The 20,652-nt window shown below is 34.3% G+C and overlaps 2 protein-coding genes across 2 annotated transcripts; one reads left to right on the top strand and one right to left on the bottom strand.

The window, feature by feature from the left end:
* Positions 1–250: 250 nt before the first annotated feature.
* Positions 251–2,413, top strand: LOC112454764 (thioredoxin domain-containing protein 17-like). The gene is made up of 3 exons (XM_025016329.1): positions 251–757; positions 1,686–1,767; positions 1,912–2,413. Exons 1-3 carry the CDS (start codon positions 619–621, stop codon positions 2,066–2,068), a joined length of 378 nt encoding a protein of 125 aa, XP_024872097.1. The 5' UTR covers positions 251–618; the 3' UTR covers positions 2,069–2,413.
* LOC112454762 (SEC14-like protein 2) lies at positions 2,072–17,896 on the bottom strand. The gene is made up of 11 exons (XM_025016323.1): positions 17,480–17,896; positions 15,571–15,727; positions 9,419–9,488; positions 8,479–8,522; positions 6,314–6,431; positions 4,757–4,966; positions 4,561–4,641; positions 3,728–3,927; positions 3,271–3,413; positions 3,043–3,197; positions 2,072–2,975 (listed from the first exon to the last, which is right to left on the bottom strand). Exons 2-11 carry the CDS (start codon positions 15,613–15,615, stop codon positions 2,875–2,877), a joined length of 1,167 nt encoding a protein of 388 aa, XP_024872091.1. The 5' UTR covers positions 15,616–15,727; positions 17,480–17,896; the 3' UTR covers positions 2,072–2,874.
* Positions 17,897–20,652: the final 2,756 nt, after the last annotated feature.

Raw genomic sequence — 20,652 nt, 5'->3', positions numbered from 1 at the left:
TGTACGTTGATCTTTTCCCTTCGCCTGTCCCCTTTGGAGAGAGAAAAAAAAAAGGAAAGGTGAATAATGCGAGTTCATCAACTAGAATAAGGAACGGATCCGAAACTCTCGTTGACCTTTTAAAAAGAGCATCGGTCAGTCTTTCTCCGCAGGGTCCTTTGTTTAGTGCCACGTTTCGAGCTTCATTCCTCTCTCCCTTTGTTTCCGGGAGCCGTTATCGGGTTCTCGGAACGCAACATACGTCATACGGCGTGTCAGACGCTCGAATAAAGGTCTTCGTCGCCGGCACACGCGTAGCGCCTATATAGATCGCGCGCGGATTGTGCAATTTTGCGAAATCGCGCGCGATCGCGATTATCCTCTTCGCTTAATAAGGGAATTGTTAAAGAGATCTACGCGCCGCGCGTTATCAATGCAATTCCGACGATTATCCGTTATCGTTATCGCGCCGAAAGTTAATCGGGGCGACGATACGGTACACTCGCGTCGCGGATAAATGGAGATAACGCGTGGGCGGGCACCTACAGGCGATAGAATTTCATACGCATTCGTACTTCGTACGGACGTGCGTTTACCGTTCGTCCTATAGGCGCGATCGCCGGGCCCGACTCGCCAAAAATGGTTCATCATGTGCGGGGATACGAGAACTTTCTCGAATACGTGAAGGACCTGAGAGCCACGACGCCGATCTACGTGCTCTACACCGGCACGAAGCTGGAGGACACCGGCAAGAGTTGGTGCTCGGACTGCGTGGAGGGTGAGCGGATCTCTCTCGCGCGTGTCGACCGCCGAGATATATAACCTAACCTAACTTCTCGAGTATGTTGTCTGTTCCGAGCTCCGAATTTGTCGGAGGCGAATTTTTTGCAGAGCGTCCGCTGTAAATTTTATTGGTGGAATACCAGCAGAAGCACAACAGAATCTGCTGGTAAAGTATGATTAGCAGATTAATCTCCATTTCTACCAATGTAGATTAACTTTAATCGTGGTTTAACTTGTTTTTCATCTTTTTCTAGTTCTTAAAATTAGAGAAAGATAAAAGGTAATTTAAACCAAGATCCAAGTTAATCTGCATTGATAGAAATGGATATAACTGTAAAAATCGAGCATTTTGCTGTTTCGTAATTATAATTTGAATGTTATATTCCATTGACCACTGGGTGTTCTGGAACTGAATCGAATATCAGCGATATTCAAATTTTTTAGTGCTCGAAACTACGAAATGATTTGATTAACGATGAAGTGAAGGCTACACGTTCTGATATTCACTGCCAATACTGAAAATCTATAGTTTACGTCACATACACTATAGATTTTTAGTACTGGCAGTGAATATCGGAACGCAGCTGAAATGATGATAGCATAAGACATACCTATATTTTCATAACGTCGAAAAATCAATCGATTATCTAGATTCTAGAATGATTTTTGTATTATTCATTATTTAGGAACTTTCTATCAAAACGCAGATATGAGATTATCAAGAAATTTGTTTGAGATAAATATGTTTGGAATATCTTTTGGGATATCTTGATTCAATTTGAATCACTAATTTCTTATCTAGTTTTATGTGTATAATACAGAAAAAGAGAATATATATAATGTAAATATGTGTTGATGTTGATATTATATTTTAAACCAGTATGTTTACTTAGGTACTTAAGTTATTCTCTATTTTATTTCAGCTGAGCCATTTATTGAAAAAGGTTTCGAAGCAGCACCTGAGGGAACATTATTAGTGACAGTGGAGGTTGGAAACAGACCATTGTAAGTAAATAAGACGTTTCGTATCTGCGACTGTGTTATTTCTATACGAATTATCACGTGAATAATACTAATTCTTATCTAATAACATAAAATACAATATAACAAAATATAAAACTTAAAAATATCTTTTACATGCTGTCCTAGTTGGAAAGATCCGAATTGTCCATTCAGGACAAATCCTGTTACCAAGTTGAAAGTCTTACCAACTCTGGCTAAATGGGGGACTCAGAAACGTTTAGAAGGTGAACAATTACTGAAACCTGAGCTTATCGATATGTTACTAACAGATGAAGACGACTAAAGATATTTTTAATACATATATTGTCTTTCTATATTTTTTACAAAAAGTTTATACAGGATGTTTCTTAAAGATAAGAAGTCCTGAACCATTCTTTTTATATAGTGCTCAATAAAGTAGTAATTATTGAATAAAGTAAATCCAATATCAGCGCCGTCCTTTGGTCGGGTGATATGTCGGTAAGCCGTCTGATAGTATAGCGGCGAAGCGGTGCTTACGCTTTATTAAACATAGAAAAAGATTCAGAATTTCTTGATTCAATTTTTTACAAGGAGTAGCGCTATGCAATTAGTGGGCGCTCTTTAATAAACATCCTGTATATATTGAATTATAAACATACATAAACTACATTTTCGTACATGATGTATTATATATCTACTTTTTAAATAATAATCATTCCTTCCGTTACCCTGCTTTGAAAAGAGATATCAAGACTATAAAGAAAAATTATATAAATTAAAATAATAGGATTTATTAAAATAATAGGATTAATTTTTTATGCATTTGCATTTATATATAGATATATATTCCATAATTATTATTGCAATTAAGATCTACATAATCTTTTAAGCAATAAGAAAATAAGAAAAGCGAAGGAAATGCCAAATAAACAATCAAAATCAAACAATGCGATCAATCTATAAATTACAAAAAATTCACCTTATATCTAAGTTTGCTACAAAACGAATATAATACCCTAACATAACATCCTTCCATTACACGAATTCCGTAACATTTTAACTTGATCTATCATGAGTAAAAATATTAGAAACTAATGTTATTAAAAATTTCCTAAAAGGATTTTCACTTTATTGTATAATCGCTTTTCGTGCCGGTGGTAATACACGTACGGAATAATGAACTTTCTTATTCCTTAACATACTGTAGGTATTGTCGAAAACAACGGAATCTGAAACAAATAAGATTTAGATGACATTGTCGTTATTTGGAGTGCTGCTCGAGCGATATGGGCTTACAGGTCGATGGAGTTTCGCAAGTTAGTAATCCAATCTCGTCCGATTGATGGGATGCGACTCTCCGAATGGGTATAACTTCTGTTTTCGTACCATTAGTCGCGTCCTTTTTCAAAATCCCGAATTTAATATCGTGACCTTCGCTTCGGAATTCCCAACTGAATATAAGAATATGAGTTGAGAAAAAGAAAGCTTTTCCTCTCGACATATGTTTATCGCAAGATACATCACCTTAGAACGGAACCCACTTCGGGCGTAGAAATATCGAATTCCAACTTTCCTCCTTTTTGAACGACGACGGTAGTGTAATCCTCGTTTGACTTTTCCATATTTTTGGTGTACAAGTCTTTAGGTATCTTACCACCTTGGCAGATCTGGTAACAATTCCGATCTATCATTCTCCGGAACAAGATACATACTTACATTTAAAGAGAACAAAGTAAATTAATTATTCCAAAACGAAAATAAATGTGTGAAGCAAGCGAAATGCAAGAGTTCGCAATAAAGATCGAATTCTTCAACGAGATTTTATAGTTTTTTTTTAAATGAAAATTTGAGGAGAGGTATTAATTTCAACAGGAGCGATTAAACTTATCACATAGAATTTCACATGTTCTATCGATGTTTTCACACTTCATATTCTATGTGTTAGGTATATGCGTAATTTTTAAAGAAATTTATTTAATACCTTTGACGTGTATTTTGGATTGCCATCTGGGTCTGTTAGTGCTCCACCGTAATGGGCAGGTAATTGATCCTCTGGTATGAGTTTAAGAATTGCCGGTTTCCATTTCTCAGGGTCGGATTTGTAGATTTGTATTTTCGACAATGTATAATCATCCATGAATTTCTTGATAATTGAAAAAGCAAAAGCGAAGACTTTGGGGGCTGTAACAATATATAGCATATACTAACAGCGCCTTTTTCTATTTCTAAAAAATTTTTTTATTAGCCAATTGTTAGCACAATACGTTGTAAGCAAAATTTACGATCTTTTATATAATAATCGTAAAATAGTCTCTCTGGTCTCTCTTATTATGCTGACTTATCATATGTTAAACGAAAATCCGAAAGTAATATAAAAAAAGAGGAAAGAAGAAAATGAATAAGCATTAACATTCCATGGTGAATCGGTCGTCACAGCGGTCGGCTTTCAAGCTATTCAAATTATTTAGTATTTTGACTACAAAGAGAAACGGAATCGTAAAATATTTCATAATATCCGTAGTTAATAGGGAATTTTCACGCATAATGCAATTACCGTTTTGTGGCTCATCGGTGATCCATAGGACCTGAATGAAAAGTTATGTTAAATAGGCGTAATATGGAACATCAAAATTTCAATATATTTTATATATTTTAATATATTTTATTTACTTATATATTCGTATTTTATAAGCAGTTTTTTTAAGGCAGACAATGCATCAAAGAATATCCGCATCTAATTCGTGGATATGTGATGGTAAAATTTAAATGAAATCGCGCTAACGCAATACGATTATCATATTTTATTAAACTTACCGTTAATCAGAAAGGCCATCTTTAGAATTTCCGGATAGTTTGCCTCGTACATTTGGATGAAGGTGATGATCAGTTCGCCAGCTGCAAAAATATACGCAACGGTAAAACGATAAAAAAAGACAGCGGCAGGTAACAATAAGACGAATTGCACCCATTGGGTTGTAGGCATGTATACTATATATATATTTTTTTTTACCTGGTTTCCACAAATATTGCTTAAGACAAAATCCTTCCATGTCGAAAACAACGGTCACTTGATTGGCGATCTGGCCATGCTTCTTGGCTTGCTCTCTGGCTAAGTTTAAATAAGCGTCTAACAATTTTATCATAACTTTGACGAACTCCTTTTGCGTTATTATGTGTAATATTCCGTACATATCTAGACCGGCAAATGGTACTATGATCACTATAAAAATAACATACATATATACATATATATTATATTGTATTATATATATTTATCGATTTGCAAAAGAATGATGAAAGAAATGCAAAATAATTTTATGCAATGTAAATTTTCAACGTTAATTTAATTTAAAAAAATATTTTTATTGCCTTTAATAAATATATGCGCGCGTGCACGTAACTGCATTTATAATATGTTAAAAGTTTAATGAGAAAAGCAACATAGCGGAATTCGGCTGGGATTGCCTTACAAAGAGTGTAATATTATATGATAAGTATAAACTTTTATAGAATAATAAAACATAAATTAATTCTTAAAAAAGAATAAGCAAGACAGTTTTTTTTATTCTCTCTCTTTAACTCCAAGTCAAATGTTACAATTCTTTTAGACTCCAAAAAGTTTTGTGTTTTGTTTATTATCTCTTCTCTTATAGCTCTTATATTCATAATATAAAAATATCAAATAAATATTGAATAAATTACCTTGATAATAAATACAACAACAAAAACTTGACACAATTAAATGATGATAATTTCACTTCGTCGGTTTCAGATTTGTAATCTTATAGAAATAAAGTTTGAATAAAAATTGTTTTCACCGCTAACAAACAAAACTTGTTTGATATAATGAATGTTAAAGTAATAGCTAATAGATGGTATTGTCTAATTTCGAATAATAAAATAATTTTTTCCATTAGAAAATTATGACGATATTCCTCACCATGAGAGAGAGAGAGAGAGGGGGGGTCAAAAGGATTAAAAGAATTGTACATTTCGAAGTATTAAAAAATTGCGGTCATGGTCTTCACCTGTTATTTATATTTTTAGCTTATAGAGGAAAAGTACTTTTGAAAGTTGAATCAAGACCTTGGGCCGCGGATTCTTTACCAAAATATTGAGACCTGCGTTCAGGCCCGAAAATGTGTTGGATTTATTATTACGTTGAATAAAGTAGAAGTCTCCCTAAGGAAGATATTATTCTATTGTTACATCTAAGTTTTGTAAATAATATTGTACCCGACGACTTTTCACTACAATTATATTGATGGCTTTGAAATTTATTAATAGAATGTTTGCTCATTTAATATAATACGTGCCCCTCGTTTTCGATTGTTATTATTATTCTCGAGTTTCTCTCTTATAACACAATTTTGTAATATTTTGTAATTTATATTGAATAATAGTCTCTGTTTCTTCGTTAAATTACTACGGTTGTTTCTTTTTTTACACTAGTGATAAATATCGACAAATGTAAGGTTTCAAAAAAATATGACGGCATAAACGTAACAACAATTAAAGCAATTCGCAAATTTATGATTCAAAGACTGATTATAACAAAATACTTTACCTGGTGCCCCATCCTTGTCGAATCCGCTTAATCCGTAAGGCAGATAAGTTTTTGCTACTTCAGGAATTTCCCAATTACTCAGATTATCAGCGTCCCAATGTTTCCGCCATTCTAGCGACTGTGAATAAATTTATTCCGTAAACAATTTGTTGCCATTTTAGTGGAAGATGATGAAGAAATGCGGCGTAATCAAAATTATCAGTGCTATATTACATTGATAAACATAATATATCTTTAATATTTTTAGTGTTTTATGTAACATTAATGTATATACATGTGCTGTTGTTTTTATTTTTTAATCAGATTTTAATAAATCTTAAAATCTATATATAAGAGATTTTTTTAACATTATTATTTTTTGTGCAACAGCGTGAAATTAAAAAAAATATATAATATAATGTTTTTTTTTTGTATTAAAATACTTTCGTATGAAATCTTCTCTATAAAGATGAACGTATTCATGTTGTGAAAGTTAAATTTCTCTCGTGGGAAAACGATAACAAGCTAATCGGAAACCAAATACGTCAACGTCCAGTTATTCAGCTGGACTCATTCAAAAGAGATGATAAATGAAAGGAAATGAGTCATGTTACATTTTCAATGAAAAACAAATAGGCGATATTAGTAAAAAAATAAAATTTTATAAAATTGTAACTAATGTGTCACTTAAAATACTTTGATTATCGTAACGTAAATAAACTGTAAAACTATATAATGTAAATAAACTATAGAACATATTTAAATTTAGCATAAAATTATATTATTAGTGTAAAATATAGTATAAAATTATTATTGAATTTAGTATAAGAAGCATCATATAATTGGTTCACCCAAATATTATACTTGTGACGGAAACTCAAACTAATCTTATTGTTCGATGCTGTTTTAACGTTCCGCATGTGTAATATCTGTATAGAATAATCGAGAATAATACAGCTTGTAGGTTTGTATGTTACGGTATAGCAGGTGCCGTTGGACTTTAGTCAGTCTAAGATGTTCGAATACGTGCTGCAGGTGAAAGAAATATTTCTCACAATTTACAGGATAACGGATTTCAGGAATAACAGGGTTTCACGCGGAATAGAAAGCGAAAAAGGGTAATTTCCTGAAGAAATTACTTCGGAAGATACTTAGCCGCATTATGAATCTCCGGTTTTCAATCATCATTGTGAAACTTCTCGTTACAAGAATACGGATGGCGACTTCGCGAGCGTGCTTCACAGAATCGGCACATTACTTTCGAGCTGCAAAATGGCACGTGTACAGAGAACAACTTTCTATTTCATATAAAACATCTTCGAGAGCAAAAAAGCGAAACTGTCGACGGCAAATCATATATCTTCAACGTCCGATACGAAACCCGGAAAGGTAGTTTCGTTAATTTACTCGCGCGAGGATTTAACTGTGATTGTACTTTGATTGGTGTTAGCGAATTATTTGGCTGTTATTTACGTAAGAGAAGATGGTTAAATTATCTTTACATTAATAAATATTATCTTATTGCAAAACATATTATATAATACGGAACGTGTAATACATGTTTAATATTAATTCATCCTCGTTATTAAATCAAAGAATCTTTATAAGAGAGAATTCGCGAAATTTATATTTGTTTATATGTCTTTGTTTAATTTATAATTTATGATGAATATATATATAATTTACTCTTGAAATAACATATCTATTATCGGACGAAGATATTACATATCTATTGTCATCTCTGTTGAGATGACATCTCTCGAGCATCTCTTGTCATTCTTGACTGTTATTCAATTCCAATCAATAGAACTTACTCATAAAAATAGACGAAGATTTCTTATCCAGACACAATAAAAGAAGTTCTCAGCGAGCTGTGACGCGACTCGCTAAATTTACGCTTGCCGCGTTAATATTTATTGACTCGCGAGTAATTCACGTGGCAGAGAAATTTTAAAGACTCGGTGACCGTATCCGGAACGTGTTTCACCAGACTTTCTCAATTGGATTCGCTTGCGTTTCGTATAATGCGAATAGCGAGCCTAATCTACGGGAACGGAGGTCGAATACGTAACCGGCGCGGCGTGGCGCCCAAAGACCGTGTAATGTAAAATATACTAAATGAAATGTGTGAACACAGGAATATAGATATGCAATTGCGATATCTTAATATTAATGTTCTTACTTACGTCTCTCAGCATTTTTTCCGCCGCGGTAGGGTCCCATTTTCTCGCTAAAGGAAATAAATATGAATTAATTTAAACTTACATTGCAAATAATGTCATATTTTATGATATATTTTTGAGAACTATCACATTTCCTAGCAAACACCAAGTAACATGCAATTACATGCTATAAGTTTTCCTGCTTGTAATTTCCTACTCAACAATGTAAATGCATATATAACACATTGAGCAGGAAATTATAATTAGTACGTAAGTCGCATGTTACTTGGTGTTTGTTGGATGGATTATCCGGTGAAAAGAATTTTGTTATATATATATATATATATATCTACAATGTTTAATATAATTTGTTAAAGGCATCATTTAAACCAAGAATGCGAGTATTGATGTGAAAATAATCGCGTAATTTGCAGGTGCATATAATACGAATACAAATTTATATTAATAATAATATTATACATGCGACAACATAGAAAAAGAAGAAAGCAAAATTGTTATTTATGTAGCACAAAATCACTGCGTTATTTACCTATTTAAGTAAAATTTTAATTAAACATGCAATTGATATAAACATACGTTTAAGAACGTTTTCATTGTTCATTGACAGTATAGGTACGTCTTGCAATACTTTGCGTGACTTACAGTTCTGGAAATAGCTAATAACCGATAATCTCGAGTTTCTGTGGTTTTCGTAGTTCTGTTTCAAAACAGTTTTGGCTCTGCTAAATACTGTTGCGAAATACACACACACACACACACACACGAAAGCAAACAAAAGACAATGGACGTCACGTCAATTAATCTTCGCGTGAATATTTCTCATGATGCGCGTGATCGCATTGTATACATGTAATACAGGACAACATTTATCGAAATCACGTAGCATGCCTTAGATGGTATTAGATAATTGTGGTTATCAGAAGGTAGGGGGAGGAGATCATACCTCTCAACCAGCGAAGCAGAAAGTGATCATCGTGGTGCGGCTGCAGGATGTCTTGCACGGACCGCCGGAACTGCACAAAAAAGAGAAGAAAGAAAATTATAGACTTGTTTTATTTACTTTTTATGCATCATATAACATTATTATTGTTGAAACGTTCGATTCTTTCAAACATTATTATTATTGTTTGAAACGCGATTTTACGATTTAGCGTGATTTATAGTTTTATTTGATTTATGAGTCACGAGAAATGAAGTTACTTAATAAAATATGCATCGTGTATGCATGTTCATCCATTCATGCACGCGTGCGCGTTGCAAACAGCTATTTTTCTGTCTACGTAAAAACACGTGCTTATGAAAAGCTTTGTACATTGTTTGATTGCAGTATATAAAGATTTATACGTTCGTTATTTACCATCATTATTCATTATTTATTCTTCTGGAGCGGCATATCGACTTCGTTTATCTTGCTTTATGTATAGTTTACGTCAACGCCAAGGTTTTTCCGCACACAATTATCAATTATGACTTTCAAGAAACGTATTTCCTATCTTTCCTTACAGAAATTTAATACTGTAAGTGATTATTTGGCTAGTGATTAATTACTTATTTCGAGTATTAAAAGTACTGTTTTTAATGATTTTAATACTCAAAATAAGTAATTAATTACTAGCCAAATAATCACTTACAGTATTAAATAAGGGTTGTGTGCCGTTAACGTATGAATACACGAGGAAGTGAAGTGAAACTTCCTCGTCGATTTCTGTAATTATCAATGTTGTCTCCGCGCGAGAGAAGGACTTGTTACATTAACTCGTATCGTAATCGAAGTATCTACTTTCACTGATATGAAAACGTAGGAAATTACGAAAAGCGCAGTTTGGTCGTAGTATTAAAATCACTCTTTTCATATATTCTATATGTCATTTATCTTCAAGAATATGCTCTTTTTATGGAGAAAAATCTGCATTTTTTATCGAGTAATGCGCGAGACAGTGTACGTTAACAAACTGACAGACATCAATTTTTAAAATTGGAGACAATTAAAAGCATCTTACGTAATTTTCCGGTTCGAGGATGTAATTACACAGTGCATACTGATTTGTTTTTTCACAACTCAGCTGATTTTTCTAAATAATTTTAATTTTCCCCTTCAGCTTATACTGTGCAGATATATAGCAATTATTACAAATTAAAATAAAAAATTTTCATACTTTTGTTCCAATGTGCATTCTCGTCCTTCTCACACATCTTGATTATTATTCAAAAAAATTGCTTTAGGACTTTGAAACGACTATCTATGAATCTATGAATCTACTTATGAATATCGTTCTAAATGGAAAATGCAAAGTATGTGTACACAATGATGGGATATTCACGCTAAAGATAAAAAGGAAAATAAATATTGATGCATACTGTTTATCATCAATTCAATCAATGTGAATCTTTCCTTTAGCGAATAAAACTATTCGCACAATCATTAACATTTTAATACTTATTGATTTATATGATTCACGATATAAAGTAAATATAACGTATAGCAAAAAAATATCATTGCAACGAAGTAACGAAATTCGTCTCGACTTTAAGATATCTTTGATAGATCTTAAAGGAAGATAAGATTATCTTTAAGAGTGGCATGAAATATAGGTTTTTAGTAGAAACTTGATAGTTGGGAACGAGATTAAAGCGTACGCATATAGTAGCGGTTAAAATTCCTCTTAGAAATAGCTGGCCTCTTAGAAAATCTGACTAATTATTTGATTAAAAAATCACCAATTATCTCTTCGCGAAACAGCCCATTGCATGTTGCATGAAATAACCGGTATGATATGATGGAAATATATGCCGATCTCTTGCATCATAAAAAGGTTATTATGGCACCGATCCCATTTCTTAGCATACAAAAAAATAAGGATGCAGACAGAAGCGAGAGAATCGGAATTGCTTATATATCATACGTCATCGTTATCGAGTAAACCGGTTCCTCTTTTTAAAAAATCTGAACTTATCTATATTTATAATTTGGACCTCTCTCTCTATATATATATAGTCTATATATACATATATATATGTGTACGTATATCAACAGAGAAGTATATTTGTATGTACGTCGGCTACAGTTAATCGTATTGTTGCGTAGGTGCTCGATGATCGTGTAACGATCGAACAGTTCTTTCTTTTCTTCGCCGTTTCGAACGTATAGCCCATAGTGCGTCGAGCGTGACTAGTGTTAATCGGAAAAAATGTAGGCTTTAATCGTATCCTGCACACATTGTCAATAGTAACGATTCTTTCTATTTTCTTTTAATTGCAAAAAGTAATCCCAAAAAGATAGCTTAAAAACTATATTAACTTTCACGTTGCTAACGACATTCGTATATTTAGGAAGGTTCATCGAATATTCAATAAGGATCGCGCATGTTTTGACCTCCGTCATGACCAACAGTAGTAGAAACTCACTAATAGTGGCACGATAATTGCCACAGAAATACAGTATTTTTTCTCGCATTTTGTACGAGAATAAGCCTCGAAAATAGAGGAAAAATAGAAAATGAAGATTTATCGCTAGAAATTTTCTCAAAAGTAAATTACGAAATATATAATCGTTTGAAAAGAAACCTGTGAATAATTACGCAAAATATTGCAATTTTCTACGAGTTATAGAAAATATCAAAAGTGAACTTTGAAGCAACTTATTAAAGCGAGATCTTTACAGTCAATTATACGATTGCTCTTTACGGGATAACTAATATACTTGTACCGAATAAAAAATTAGTGCGGCTTTGTAGCGAACATCACGCGTATTAAATACACGGTAAAAACGTTATACATATTTTCTACGATATCCTGGATGTAATAAGTAACATTAAACATTTTCATCCTCCGCATTGCACATGACGTTGGAAACGAGGAAAAATACTCGAGCAGTTTTTATTGATTGTTAATGATACATTATTCTGACGAGAAACTTATGAAACGTGACAAAAATCTCTTCTGATCTCAATTCACTATACATTACACAAAAATAACTCTAATACAAGCTATCCAGAAATATTTTAAAATGATTTTTAGAGATACCTATTATAATTATAAAGTGTGAACGCGCGACTATAGAAATAACCCGATTTTGGAAATCACGAAGTTAACGTTTAATTTTATTAATTATAAAATTTCATTTAGTTTTATTAATTGTAATATTTGAAATTTTTATTAATTATAATAATTATCTTTTATTCAGCATTAATGTTAATTGTTTCACAATTTCTATAAACAATACCAAGATCTTAGTCGTAAAGATGCTTCAGTAAATTGCGTGAAAGTGAATATTATTTTTTAAAAATCAGTATATTTATTAGATCTTGCGTTTCTTTCGGCATAACCATTTTCGTGCTTATTCTATACCTCGTACATCAAGCCAATGACTTTTATTGCAAATTTCTACAACGTTTCCACGACATTTCGCACGATTACCTCATCCGAGCGGACTGAGCCGAGGAAAACGTCATTTTATGCATATGCACACCGCGAGAAGCATTTCGTTTATTTTCGCGCCCGATGTGTTTGCATCCGATGTTGTAATTCAAGACAGCGGATTTTACGTATGCATTGAGGACTTTTAAAGTGTGCCGCGGGATTTGCCTGTGCCCGATTGTCTTCAGTCGCGGGGCCGTGACAGTCTCCGGACATAACAGATGAAAGTGTCATCATGTCGCCGACGGCGCCGGCGCGACGTTTTCCTCTCGATCAACAGAAAAAAAACGACGGTTAATTTAACCGGTCACATTAATAATTGATGTCAGACGAATTTAAAGACTATAGGCAATTAATAAATCTTCAATACACTTGTCCCGTACAAGGTGTTCTACTCTTTTTTTTGCGACTGATTTGGTAATTAGATGATATAATAAAACATTTTTAATATGAAAGAGACGTAATAAATGTAAAGAGAGAACCGGCAAAACTGGCGAAACAGGTTTTCTGCGCGTTTTCTGTTTATGAATTTTGATCGATGTATAAGAAAGAAGTTAAGTTAGTATTGAAACAAGATCATAGATCGAAACGACGACGGCTCTTTTCTTACTACCGGCGTAATCGGAAAGTACCATCGCCGATCTCTTCGCGATCCACTGCATCTCGCTGCTTGAAATAAGTGCTCGGCTGCTTACTACCCGTTCCAGATATCAGAGGTGAATGATCACCAGGTTGCGAGAGGAATGAAGCAATCTCTCTATACGCGCACTGAAGTCTTTGCCGTATCGCGTATAACGAAATTTTTATAACCCTATTGAGAAATCGCCTCGGTAAAGCTGGATTAACCTGCTTCCCTTGAAAAAAATCTTTCCCGAACCACTGCCCGTAATTTCTTTCATCAAGGATATCGGCAATATTTATTTTTAGCAATCTGTTAAAACATAAAGATTTTTTAATGCGAATTATATCCTCGAAAAAACTTATAAAATTCCAATATTTATTTTCACGACACCTCCACGGAAAGTTCGACTTTCCATGCCTGTAGAGAGGGGCGAAAGTGACAAAGTGGCCAATTTCACGCCAGGGCTTACTTTCCTCCCTAGGGAAGAAAATTGATACTTTCCACCCGGTATAGCGGGCTATTGGGCACTCTCGCTCCTCTCTAGGCATGGAAGTCGAACATTTCCGTAAAGGCGTTGTGAACAATATCGTGTGCACCTCGGGTCGAAAGCTTGTTCAGATTAAATTCGAAAAACGCTATTTTCTCCCCTTGGTGCACAATATACTATTTTCGTATTCTGTAAGCACGTGGTATCATGATGTTAATTTCTTTGTTTAATAAAATAAATTAGTCATGTCAGAGGAGGGATTCTGTAACTCCTTAACGACAGTTTCGGTATCGTTGTGCAAGCTTTCTTACCATACATACCTATGCGCAACGTTACAGAATCCCTCTACTAATGTCAAAAAAAAATTTTAATGATTATCGATGTTTACTCGTTTCTCAGACACACGAAGAAACATCTCAAGTAACGAACAAAAAATTGTAATATCTCAAATAACCCTATTTTATTTATATCTTCAACAGAAACTGAAAGCGATAGCTTTGTTAGTTTGCAAGTGCTAATTATATACTCACTGCGAATATACGATTAATATTAACTCATAAAATCATTGAACTTTCGCGGTTTGTTGAAATTTGAGAGATAATAACATTGTTTAGATTTTATTGTATTATACTTTTTGAAAAGTAGAACATTATTTTAATAATTTATTTAATTTTTTCTATTAATAATTATTTGTATATATCCGTCGATTTTATATTAAAATAGATGACATTCGCTTTGCTGGTAATAAAATTAAGCACGGAATATATTTATTTCTTGCCTGCGTATATGTTTTCTGTCAATAGTACACATTACGTTAAAATTAGTTTAATATAAATCTAAAAGATTTGAAAACTCTTTTATTACTTATAATTGCGAAATATATCTTTCATTCTGAAGGAGAAATAAGAGATTTAAAAAGATATCATGCAGATTAATAGAAAAATCAACACTCAATAACGTCAATAGGCCAACAGCGAAATAACATCATAAGAAGGTCACAACGATCAACGAAAATACGAGCAAAATAGGAATATTGATTTAAAATAAAATCTAATTTATTTTCAAGAATATATTGAAAACAATTGAACGTTTCGGCTGTACTTCGTCTTCTTCAACAACAATTAATTTAATATTTAAAAAAAATAGGAATATCAAGATTAGAAATGAAGGAAAAGAGGAAGAAAACATATAAGTTAAAATTTATACAAAAATGATTAAACTCATATAATAAATGAATAAATATTGCACAACGTTGGTCTGTTTGATAAGAAACTATTGCTAACCTTTGCCGCAGTGACCTCCTTATACGATAAAAAGATATCATTACATCGATACCTATATACTTTAGCTAAATGTCCATCACTTGTCCATGTCACTTTTTTATACAGAAAATCTATTTTTTTTCAATCTATCGTTTATTATTTTTTATAAGAATATCTAGAAAAGGATATACGTAGTAAAAATGTGCTTATATGTCGACATTTTATTAGTCTTTGATGTTCCCGCAAGAGTAAAAACAAGAGAGAGAGAAAGTTTTTTATTTTAGAATAAATTATGTCTCTGGACTTACCTTCATTAATGCAAATCTTTGATCGTCCGCCAATCCCAACGACATTTTTACTGCTTGAGCACTGTTAACAATTTAGTCTTAGTAAGTGTCTCTTCAGTTAAGTCTCGCTGGCAGATGATTTCTTTGAATTTGAAGGAGATGTTTGGAGCCTTTATATCTACAAGAAGAGATATATATATATGTATATCTAATCGTATCAACAATGGCAAATTTTTATCAAGATATATATTTTCACGCGTACATCTGTACTCTTATATCTCTTGTTACTGTTCAAATACGTAATACATTCGTGATATCGATATAGAATAATTATATAAAGCATAACAATAATTTCATCGGCGTTAAATCACACACAGGATATATAAATTCTTGAAATGATGACATTCGTAATATTTGTATCGATTAAAACAAAAGGAAATGCGCGATTTATGCGGTCATTTATGATCGATAAATTGTGGATTATAAGAATTACTTTTCTCCTTGGACTTTAGCTGGTTATATTATACGCATACATATTGAAAAAGTTGAAGATGTATTAAAGTTCCAAGCAATAAGATGTGTAAACATCTACGATATATTACCGTTCTTTTAATTATGATAAATAACAATTAAGACAATTCATTGATCCCCCATTGAGCCCCAAAACGAATGGTTAATTACAAAATTTACGTCATAATTCGATTACGTGATTAAACTGCAACTTGTGGTGTTTAATTATTGTCAATTTTGATTATTATCACACTTGAATTATATACCAAAAAATAAATAATTACGTAGAACATATAGTAATGTTTTTATCAGTAAATCATAGGCAGGTATATGAATCTTTGAATCGATAACGCGGATAACGTGACCTCCGTACTGATTGAGACTAAAGTTGTCTAAAAAAACGCGCAATTACTTCCAACTGATTATTTATTAATCAGTAAAGAATGGATTCTGGAAATTAATTATTCGCATGATTAATTATTTTGCTTCTTGGACTTTAGCTAATTATATTATATGCATATCCAATTAATATTGTGTAATTGAATTAATACAAGGTGTAATCGAGCAGATCCCACACAAGACATGAATTATCTATATTATCGTTTCTTCAATTATGACGAATGGCAATTTATTGAAAATCCATTGAGCGCCTCAAAACAGATGGCCAATTACAAAATTTGCTTTATCGTTATTGCATGATTAAAGTGCAACTTGTGATTTTTATTAATTATTATCGTATTTGAATACGTGAAGAAATAAAATACCGGCAATAATTTGCAATGTTTTATACAATAAAAACTTATATATCATCGAATCAATTATCTGCACAGTCACCATAATTATTACAATTTCCACTGATCTGTAGATGAAACATCTAATAACAATATTTAGAGGCAACGTAATGTCTAAGAAACATTGTAAAACACTTTAACATACATATGAACCTTTCAAATATGTTCTAGATATCATGTCCTTTCGGAATGTCGTGTTATTATTGTGCATGACGTTATCACTTTTCAAATTATAACGCCTGTTACTTAGTGCCAAATTATACTCAATTGAGTCATTTTTAACCATTCCTATAGGAAATAGTCGTCACTGCTCCTACTCAATATATCATTAATTTAACTTAATTGAAACAATGTTGATTTAACTAAACCGATGGCGTTAAAATAATATTATTTTGTGTTAAAGTTATAAATTTTGACACACATGCAGACAGTTAAAAATAACGAAATACTATTTAACTCAATATATTAGTTTAAATTTCAATCCTTTAATATTTAAGTGATATTTCATCCTTTGAAATCTAACAGTGATATAAGGTATAAACACAAAACGATAAACCGGTTTCACAGAAAATTATGTGATCTGTATTACTCGAATTATTGTTTACTACAAACGCGTTCGTAACGCTTACCGTATCTGGAAACACGGTGTACCAAAGATGCTCGCTAAACTCAAAAGTTGACAGAAATCGCGAACACCTCTCAGAAGATACCGGAGATCGGTCGTTGCGTTAATTCACTCGGCGAACACGAACCCGGGGGATCACGAATCTCGGACCCGCGATCCGCGACTGCTCGGCGTCGACTGCGGTCAGGTCGGCGGCGCAACAGGTGTCTATCGCGGCGACCGCGATTGCTGCGTGTGTGCGTGCGTGTGTTCGTGCGTGCTCTATTGCGCGCGCGCGCGCGCGCACGAGTGCGTCCGCACGCGGCTGCCGTTTGCCTTCACTTTACGCGTGTTTACGCGATCGCGCTCGCGAAGGTGAGGAGATATAGGTGTATCGACGACGCGAACGAGGCGAACGGCACCGGAGGAATGAAAATGATATATCGGCCTGTTCTCGGCGATGGCAAGTCTCCAAGTGCGCCGAGACCGTCTCCACTCCCCACCCAGCTTCGTGAGCTTCGTCGTCGCCGCGACGCGACGCGGACGCTACGACGTCGGAGAGCGCGCGCGATCTCCGGTCTCCTGAATCAAATTCGAACGATTTGAGTTCTCAGATCCGGGGCCACGGCTTCCCGGCTCCCTAAAACGGCTTTACCAGTTGCGTTTCGACATCGCGGCCGTGCGCAGGCACGTATTCGACATTTGAGGCGTCACCACCATCACCACAGCATCACAGAATGAGGTCCATGCGGTCGGTGCGACGTGAGTGCATCGTGCTCCGGCGACGATGCGGCGCCGAGTCTGAGCACTCCGAGCTCGGCACGCGGCGCTTCGTGAGTAGCTGCGTCGTCGTCGTCGTTGTCGTGCATCCTAATGCTCTCTTAACCCAAAGGGACAAACTTGCATAAACGCATAAGCATAAGAAAATTGATTGGTCCGTATACATGTGTATAAGGAAATAGAAGACCAATTTGTGCTTATGCACCTATGCAAGTTTGTCTGGATAGACTCTAAAGTCTAAAGGATTCCCAAGGAACGATGTTAATGCTTCCAGATCCATATTTATAAGCATACCTCATTGTTCAGCGTTGCGCTCTTGTCAGCTAATACCTGCACGTGCGGCGTGAGACAATAATGAATCTGCGCTTCTATTTAGCTCGCCGCTAACGAGACATTACGGAGCGCCTTTGTGTCTGAGATACAACACGTGCGTAGAACGCCAGGTATCAGAGATTCCTCTTGAGAATTTATAACTCGCATTCGACGCATTAAATGTCATCGTTCAATTTTAGACGCGGATCCGTTGTTTTTTTTAGCGCCGACACATTCAGCAATGCAGATTTAAAAATCGCTCACCGCTCGCCGCTCTTTAATTCGAGAGGTCGCCGTGAAAGGAAAAACAAAGTCATATTTAAAATTCCCGTGCGATTGTGTACTTCAGGAGAAATCGTAACGCGACTTGCCTTCAAGGTCAAGCTTAATGTCCGACGAGCTGAACGGCGACGTAATCGTTCTCAATCTCACTGGTAATCATCTGATTCTACGTAACGGGAGATTCAGCACCTGATCCGCACATAAGCGGAAATTTTCCAATCGACTTTATAAACTAGGTAACTAATTCACGTGCAGCTCTGTGTCACGCTTTTACCGTGTGCGCGTGTGACGTGAATTAGCGTCACGCTGAAGTACGAGCGAAACGAGAGTCATCGCTGCGTTTCATTGATTCATCAACGATTGAAAGTTCCCCGAACGGGACACATTTACCAGACTAGATCATTGTGACAAACAAAGAAAAAAACTATTGATTTACATTGACCCGTGCCCCTGAAATAGCGATTACGATTGATCGTGTTGACGAGGTAGACATTGTTGTCGTATCCTTTTAATGGATTGTAGCAGGTTTCTCCGTTAACTTTCTTTTTTGCGAACTAAAGTAACGTTCTTGTATCACACGCGAGCTAAAAGTAAAGATGCGTAATACATTGTAGAAAAAGAAACATGATTTATTATTTTATTTTTTGATTTTTTTTTTTAGCAAAACTTGTTTGTGATTTATATTACGTAGTCATTAGTGTCTTAACGTATGAACTTATAGGCGCGTATTAAAGTTAATTAAAGGATAAGTGCTATAAGTGCTAAAATTCATGTGTTAAATAAAAATTAAGTCAAGTTGCAAAACACTTTGCAGAAAAAGAATAAAAACCTTTATATATTTGTTTTTTTTAGCAAAATTTAATTATATAATCGACATACGGAATTATTAATATTTTAATGCACGAATTTGTAGATGCATATCGAAGCACATATCTCGTTTCCCGTATACACTTATCGATATAAAATGGCAAAATTCATGTGTTGAATATTAATGACTTTGCGTGTATACACTTCACTTTCGAAAAGAGAGCTCTAGCTCCGAGAATCGCTGTATTTGTCAATACATCGTACTCGTTTTTAACACAAGTAATATTTGCATAGGGTAAAAATTTCTTTTCCGAAATTCTACTAACATTTGCTTGCATCTTTTGGGAACGAACAATGTAAATTTAGAATTAAAATTTACTGCAAACAAGAGATGAATCGATAATGAGCGATCTGTGTCTAATTGATGCGACGCATGTGCATGTATTTTTATTTTCTTTGTGCCATATCCGCTGAGGCTGCACAAATCCATTATTCTCTAACGAGCTAACGAGAGATTCATTATATCGCAACGACGCGCCATGCACAGCTGGTGGCGTTATCTGTTGACAGATATGGACACTTTTTTCGCATTGATCGTCGAGCTCGGTCGTATTATTTGACTTCCACACTTGCCGAATTCGATTGTTCGAAATTTTCGAACAAATGCATAAAACGCGCCGAGCAACAATTCGAAATGATGAACGCAAAGCATGACATTTCAGATTTCAGCCAGTCGATATTCTCGACTTTTTTTTAAATAGGACTTGCTTGAGAGTTGAGCCACATAAACCGACTATGCAAATAACAGGGCATATATACACATATGTATATATTTAGGTGTTTTAGAGAAACACATTGCGAACTCGGAGCCTGTTATATTGTGTTCGCTAAATATAAATATGATGATATATGTTATCCATTTACGGCTTGAACGTTGTATAAATATTATTCTCCATATACATGCCGATAAGCTAGCGCCTATAAATTCACGTGGAAGGCATAATGACTCGAGAGCAA

This window comes from Temnothorax curvispinosus, unplaced genomic scaffold (assembly GCF_003070985.1).
Source record: "Temnothorax curvispinosus isolate PA1 unplaced genomic scaffold, ASM307098v1 QBEX01005316.1, whole genome shotgun sequence".
In the NCBI taxonomy this organism is placed as follows: domain Eukaryota; kingdom Metazoa; phylum Arthropoda; class Insecta; order Hymenoptera; family Formicidae; genus Temnothorax; species Temnothorax curvispinosus.
Note: the sequence above shows the minus strand (reverse complement) of the source record. Positions and strands in the feature narration are given on the sequence as shown.